The sequence below is a fragment of the Rhincodon typus genome, chromosome 17 (assembly GCF_021869965.1).
Source record: "Rhincodon typus isolate 14 chromosome 17, sRhiTyp1.1, whole genome shotgun sequence".
NCBI lineage: Eukaryota > Metazoa > Chordata > Chondrichthyes > Orectolobiformes > Rhincodontidae > Rhincodon > Rhincodon typus.
Genome location: NC_063348.1, coordinates 13,149,299 through 13,157,170, shown reverse-complemented (window position 1 = coordinate 13,157,170; position 7,872 = coordinate 13,149,299). Strand labels below are relative to the sequence as shown.

The 7,872-nt window shown below is 43.6% G+C and overlaps 1 protein-coding gene across 1 annotated transcript in view; it reads right to left on the bottom strand.

The window, feature by feature from the left end:
• Positions 1-1,626: 1,626 nt before the first annotated feature.
• Positions 1,627-7,872, bottom strand: part of pamr1a (peptidase domain containing associated with muscle regeneration 1a) — a 139,020-nt gene continuing 132,774 nt past the window's right edge. The window contains exon 14 of the mRNA XM_020512965.2: positions 1,627-3,846. Coding sequence (XP_020368554.2) covers positions 3,316-3,846 — 531 coding nt within the window. The 3' untranslated portion in view covers positions 1,627-3,315. The remainder of the gene's footprint in view (positions 3,847-7,872) is intronic.

Here is a 7,872-nt window from a genome sequence, read left to right as displayed (position 1 = left end):
GGAAATAGCTGAGGAGGTGGTGATTTTTCAGGAATGACTAGAATCAGGGAGGGCGCGAGAGGACTGGAAAATAGCTAATGTTTAAGAAGGGAGGCAGAAGACGGGAAGCTTTAGGCCAGTCAGCCTGACCTTGGTGGTTGGTAAGATTTTAGTGTTCATTGTTAAAGATGAGATTGCAGAGTACTTGGAAGTGCATGGTCAAATAGGGCTGAGTCAGCACGGCTTATCAAGGAGAGGTCATGCCTGAAAAATCTATTAGAGCTTTTTGAGGGGGGAAAGAGCAAGTTAGACAAAAGAGAGCCAGTGGATGCAATCTAATCGGATTTCCAGAAGTCCTTTGAAAAAGTGCCAACACAGTAGGCTGCTAAATAAGAGCCAGTGGTGTTAGATGCAAGGCACTGGCATAGATAGAGGGATTGGCTGACTAACAGAAGACAGGGAGTAGGGTTAAAGGAGTCTTTTTCAGGTTGGTGGCCAGTGACTGCTGGAGTTCTGCAGGGGTCTGTGTTGGGACCACAACTACTCATGCTATACTTTAATGATCTGAACAAAGGAACTGAGAGCACTGTTGCTAAGTTTGTAGATGACACAAAGATAGGTGGAGGGGCAGGCAGTATTGAGGAAGCAAGGAGCCTGCAGAAGGACGTGGACAGGCTAAAGAGAGTGGGCAAAGTGGCAGATGGAATACAATGTGGGAAGGTGAGAGGTAATGCACATTGGAGTGAGGAATACAGAGATGTAGACAATTGTCTCGACAGGAAAAAGGTTTCAGAAAACTGAAACACAAAGGGATTTGGGGGTCCTAGTTCAGGATTCTCTTAAGGTTAACATGCAGGTTCATTTGCCTAGGAAGGCAAATGCATTGTTAGCTTTCATTTCAAGTGGGCTAGAAAATGCAAACAGAGACATACTGCTGAGGCTGCATAAGTCTCTGGTCAGATCACATTTGGAATATTATGAGCAGTTTTGGGCCCCATATATAAGGTAGGAAGTGTTGGCATTGGAGGCGGTCCAGAGGAGGTTTACAAGAATGATCCTGTGGATGAAGAACTTTTTCATATGAGAAGTGGTTGAGGACTCTGAGTCTGTATTCTATGGAGTTTAGAAAGATTAAAGGGAGGATCTGAATGAAATTTACAGAATACTGAGAGGCCTGGATAAAGTGGATGTAGAGTAGATGTTTCCTTTAGTAGGAGAGACTAGGCACCAAGGGCACAGCCTCAGAGTAAAGGGATGGCCTTTAGAACTGAGATAAGAATGAATTTCTTCAGCCAGCAGGTGGTTAATCTGTGGAGCTCATTGGTGCAGAGGACTGTGGAGGCCAAGTCATTGATATATTTAAGGCAGAGATAGATAGATTCTTGCTTAGTAAGGACAATCAAGGGTTATAGAGAGAAGGCAGGTGAATGGGGTTGAGAAATGTATCAGCCATGATCGAATGGTGGAGCAATCTTGATGGGTCGAACAGTCCAATTCTGCTTCTATATCTTCTGGTCTGTTTTTAAATCCAATGCAGCATGTTTTGGGTTCTTTATGTTACCAATGTCCCATTTTATGCAAATAGTTAGCTTGAGCAAGGTTTATTCAATGGAGTAAGAAGTCAGCTTCACAATAATGTGTCCACATTAGAGTCACTTCATTTATTTACCATTATCTCCCCAGTACAGAAAATATTTTATTGTTAAACAAAAAAAAGCATAAATTCTTGAGAACACTATTATAAACAATAAACCTGGAGAGAAGGTAGCTGAATGTTTCAGTAACAGATCCTTTAAACTTCTTGCACATTTCCAGCATTTTCTGTTCATGTTTCAGATTTCCGGGATCATCTATAAGTGAGTTAATTTTCTGGCATCAACTGCTATTCCTGCTAAACCGTTCCAGATGTTGTTCACCCCCTAAATCAATAACTCCTCCACCAGTCATAAATTTGTCCTTTAAAACTGGGAACATATGGTTCCCTGTCCTGTCCTATAGCAAAGTATTATTTTGGGTTTACATTCACTTCTCCGCTCTATATCATATGCAATTCACCATGTTTTGTTTAATCTGAAGAACCCAAGCTTATCTTGTTGGAATTTGCCTCGCGTTAGAAATTTGTAGACTTGAGCACATGATCTAGACTCGCACGCAGTGAAAGAGTGCTATACTGTTGGAGATCCCATGTTTTGGATGAGTCATTAAACTAAGACCCTGTCTGCGTTTTGGTGTGTGTAAAAGTTTTCCAGGTGACCTGAGAAATATTTATATCAACCATAACATCTACTAAACATTTTATTTGATTATTCAACTCATTGATCCTGGCAAGATCTTTGTGTGTAACTTCTTTGCTATTTAGGCTACTTTAAACCAGTGATTACAACTCCAGTTTGTTAGCTGTGAAAGATTTTACAGGTTCCTGAAGTTGAAACAGGTTATAGTAGTGTTACTCAAAGTCATCTACACCTCAAAAATATTCATTAAATAAAGTATTTCGCAAATTGATCAAGTCACATGTTTTTTTCAAGACACTTACTAGAAGTTTAAAGTTTACAGATGACTCAAAAAACAGAAATGGATTAAGTAGTGAAGTGTGATAAACAGACCACAGGGAAGATATGGGCAGTCTATAAAGTCACAGGATAGATTAAAGTTAATGCACAAAAATGACCTATGGAAAAATATTAGAAGAGTCAATATGAAATAAATGGTTCAACTTTAAGAGTTTAAGGAATAAAAAGAACTGAGGGGTCTTAGACACAAATCTTTGAATTTGGGAGGACAGGCTGTGGCTTTAAAAAAAAAATAAATACACAATTTTGGGCTTTAAGACATCTGTAAAGGTATTGAAAATAAGGGGAAAAAAGTTATGCTAGATATTTCTAAAACACTGGTTAGCACCCAATTATGTTGCGGCCATTTTAATAGTAAATTTGATCCTACTGGGGGGAGGGGGATGTGGGAAAGGGAAGTGAAATTGATTCCAGAAGAGGGAGTACCTTTGATCCCTGGGTTGGGGAATGTGGAAATGAACTTTATCCCTGAAGTGGGGGAGGAGTAACCTTGACTTGGGGTAAGGGAGGAAAGCAAACTGGATTCCTGCAATGGAATTAGGAAATCATTGTATTTGGCAGCCTAGCTTTGCATCTCCTTAGAAACAGTCTGTACCATTAATTCAGTTGTTTGAAAAGAAGGATGATCTGTGCTAAGTGATTAAAGTTACATTGTAAATACTGGTTATCTGTAAACATATTAAATAGTTCAGACGATGCAAACTTGAAACCAAACGCCACTGTTTCTGTAGAATTTATGAGGTGCTGGATCATGGAAAGAGCTTTATTTCAGGTGCTTTTCAATCCAATCTTTGAATGGAGTTACATTTGTGTAGACAGTGAAAAGTTCTTGGCTGCATCCATTCTCATAGCCCCAGCTCACCAAGCCTACCAGGTACCAAGTGAGAGCAGAGCCCGCCCTGTCTGGAGCAGGGAAAGTCGCCACGCCACCTGTCTCCAATGGGCAAATGTTTGAGAATCCATTCAGATCCTGACGGGCACAGAACATGTTCTCAGTGATGCTGACAGAGATCCCATGAACTTCATACTGCTGCTCGCACTGGACAGAATCACCTATTTCAATGGTACCCACACGGATTGTGTCATTTGTATGAGCTAAGTCATTGGCATCATGCTGCATTCTCCACCCAGTGACATACCCCTGTGTATTCATGGTCGATAGATCTTTTACATCAGGGAGACATATAGGCTGTACCTGGTCGGTGATTTTTGCCTTGTCCATTAGTTTGATGATTGCAATATCTGAATCTAGCAGCACTGGATCATAGGAGGGATGCACAATAATTGCAGCAATCTGAAGAAATAAATCAGAAAAATATAAAATTGGTTTTCATGTTTTATATGCTATTTAGTGGGGAGGAGGGGCATTGTTGAGAACGGAACAAATTAAACTTGCACATATAGTTTCAGCATGAAGTTTTAGGAACTTTTAGTTTCAGCAAATGTTTTAGGTAGAGTAAAGCTCTCTCCGCTTCTCCAATTGTGCAGGATTACATGCATGAGAAATACAGTACAGAAACAGGCTGTTCTGCCAAACCAGTCTTTACTGGTGTTTATACTTCATTCAAACCTTCTCCCATTTTAACTCATCTAAATCTACCAGCTATCACCTTTACTGTCTAAAGTCACCTAGTTGTCACTTAAATATATCTATACTAATCACTTCAACCACAGTCTGTGGTAGCAAGTTCATATTTTCACCAATTTCTTATCTTTCTATTAATGCTATTTTATGTTGGTAGTTCTCTGTTCAGAAAACGAAACATTCTCTCTGTATCTACTATATCCAAATCTTTGCTCTTCTGTTTTCTTTTTCTGAGAGAAAAGAAATACAGCCTGTCCTTTTACTGATATTTATACCCATGTTTATTACTCTGGTAAATCTTCTCTGCACACTCTTCAATGCCTCTATACCCTTTTTATAATGTGACCAGAATTACACACATTATTCAAAGTGTGATTTAACCAAAGATTGAATTAGGTTTAGCATAGCTTCCTTGCTTTTCAATTACCCACAGGAGAAATAAAGTCCAGTGCAAGCTTTGCTATTTTTACAGCTTTGCTAATTTGTGGTGCAATCCTTAATGGTGGATGTATTTTTTATCTGAAATATCATTGTTTCTGTATCCTAACTAGACTTGACCCCCTGTTTCTTCCTACCAAACCAATGTCCTCACTGTCCTTGGTTCTTTGCCTGATCAGAGGCCCGAAGCACAAAATAGCACCAAGATTTCCAATGCAAGTAGGGTAAGGAGGCAGGTCCTGTGCTGCTGCTACCAATCTAATCCACATGCCAGCTGTCCAGTCAACTGAACCAACTAGCTCCTCAGGCAGTCTGAATTGGTACAGAACATGCTCTTTAACTTTGTTGTTGTCCAGATTTATGCATACTGATGGTACCGTCATGGTAGTAATGGTAGTTCTTTGCGACCCATGGCTGATCAGGAAACTGTCCTGTCTTAATGTTTGCATGTGTTGGAAGGATTTGTAGATCAATATCAACTTATTTGGCCAGATTATCAATGCATATTCTTTGGCTATTCTGGGAAAGGACTCAAATCCAGAGCTTTTGGCCCAGAGACACTTCCCACTGGATCAGAAGACCTCCCTTCATATTTATTGTCCTTCATATTTATTAGTACTGAACTTCATTTTCTAATTATTTACCCACTTTGAAAGATTATTAACCATCCTCCAATAACTTATTACATTACTTCTCAACATTGACCAACTAAACTACCCTCACCCCAATTTGACATCACCTGTGAATTTAGAAATTGTGATTTTGATTCCAAAGCTCACATTGTGAATATAATTTGTGAACAGCAGTGATTTCAGCATTCACCCTTGTAAGACACTACTTCCCACCTTCTGAATAACTACGCTTTACTTCCACTTTCTGCTTTCAGTCTTGAAGCCTTCCATCAGGCCATTCTGTTGCTGTCACCGAAATCCATATTTTGTATCCTGCTCGTTGTAATGGGGCACCTTATCAAAGGTCTTTGAAAATCTGGATAAACTGCACTAACATGGTTATTCTCTCCATTACTGCCTCAGAAAATTCAATAAGGTTAGATAAGCATGGTTTTCTCTTTATGTATTATTATATGTCTAACCACTCCCTTAGTAAAAAGAAAACCATTTTCCTCCTACCACAAACATCAGGCTGGCTAGTTTATAGTTCCCTGGACATATTCTGTCCCTTTCCTAAGTTCTAGGAATTAAATTTGATATCCTCCAGTTCTCTGGCAGTCGCTCTTCACCGAATTAATTATTAAGTATAAGCAGTAATGCCATCCATTCCTCAATTTCTTTTAACACATTGTATAAAATTTGTACAAACCATGGTTTTTAGAATCATAGAATTCCTATGGTGCGGGAAGAGGGCATTCAGCCCATCAAGTCTGCACTGCCCCTTCGAAAACCATCCCACATAGACCCAGGCCCCCTACTCTATCCCCGTAACCCTGCATTTACCACGGCTAACCCACCTCTCCTGCATATCCCTCAACACTACAGGCAATTTACCATCGCCAAATCACCTAGCCTGCAGAGATAGTAGGAACTGCAGATGCTGGAGAATCTGAGATAACAAGGTGTAGAGCTGGATGAACACAGCAGGCCAAGCAGCATCAGAGGAGCAGGAAGGCTGACGTTTTGGGCCTAGACCCTTCTTCAGAAATGGGGGAGGGAAGGGGGTTCTAAAATAAATAGGGAGAGAGCGGGAGGCGGATAGAAGATCGATAGAAGAGAAGATAGGTGGAGAGGAGACAGACAGGTCAAAGAGGCGGGGATGGAGCCAGTAAAGGTGAGTGTAGGTGGGGAGTTAGGGAGGAGATAGGTCAGTCCAGGGAGGACGGACAGGTCAAGGGGGCGGGATGAGGTTAGCAGGTAGTTTTTGGGGGGGGGGCTTGGGGGGGGGGGAGGGGATAGGTGGGAGGAAGGACAGGTTAGGGAGGTGGGGACGAGCTGGGCTGGTTTTGGGATGCGGTAGGGGGAGGGGAGATTTTGAAGCTCGTGAAGTCCACATTGATACCATTGGGCTGCAGGGTTCCCAAGTGGAATATGAGTTGCTGTTCCTGCAACCTTTGGGTAGCATCGTTGTGGCACTACAGGAGGCCCAGGATGGACATGTCATCTGTGGAATGGGAGGGGGAGTTGAAATGGTTCGCGACTGGGAGGTGCAGTTGTTCAGTGCGAACCGAGCGTAGGTGTTCTGCAAAGCGGTCCCCAAGCCTCCGCTTGGTTTCCCCGATGTAGAGGAGGCCACAACGGGAACAGCGGATGCAGTGTACCACATTAGCAGATGTGCAGGTGAACATCTGCTTGATGTGGAAAGTCTTCTTGGGGACTGGGAACTTCAGCCTTGAAACTGCTCGACCACGTCCTGAAGCAAACCAGGTACTACAGCCACATCACCTTTCTTAGTACCTGCCTACGGAACCAGATCATCCCCAATGGACTGCAATCCACATTCAGGCCTTCCCAATTTGGCCCCCAACCGTGACAATGTCTACATTCAGAACATTGATACCCTTCAGAAGCGTTCCTCCCTGCGACTCCTGAAACACACACTTGCAGCAATGCGCCAGCATCTCCAGGCACTACAATCAAGCCTACCCCAGCTCAGAGCCTCCCTCTCCCAGACCTGCAAAGGACCTCTCCTGTTTTTAATTCTTCGTAGAATCCACAACCTGAACTCACAATTCTACTCAGCTTTATTGGACACCAAAAACCGTAAGTACAGTAAATTTACTGGTGCCTACCACTCAAAATGGGCTTCCTCCACCTCCCAAATCCCCAACCCTACCCAGGACCTTCCCCGCAATTTGCCCGCCGCCATTGGCCATGTGGCCACTGTCAGAGCACCCACAGATGACGTCACCTCCGCCGCCAGGTATACCACTTCCGGGACAGCGAACGCCATCGACACCACTGCTGATGCCACCACCTCCATTTCCGAGGCCAACACCATAGACACTGAGGACACACCTACCGTCGCCGCTGCTGCCGCCTCCTACCCCACTCCGCCCACTGCCGACGGCGCTCCGCCCACCACCGATGCCGACACAACTCCGCCCACCGCTGACACCGATGCAACTCCGCCCACAGCCGACGCAACTCCGCCCACAGCCGACACAACTCCGCCCACAGCCGACGCCGACGTCACTCCGCCCACAACTGACGTCGACGTTGCTCCGCCCACCGCCTCCACAGCCAGCAGCTCCAGAGGAGACAGCAGCACCCAACCCTGCCGAGTCTTCACCATCCCCCCAGACCTCCCCCTTACTGAGGACGAACGGTCAGTCCTCAGTAAAGG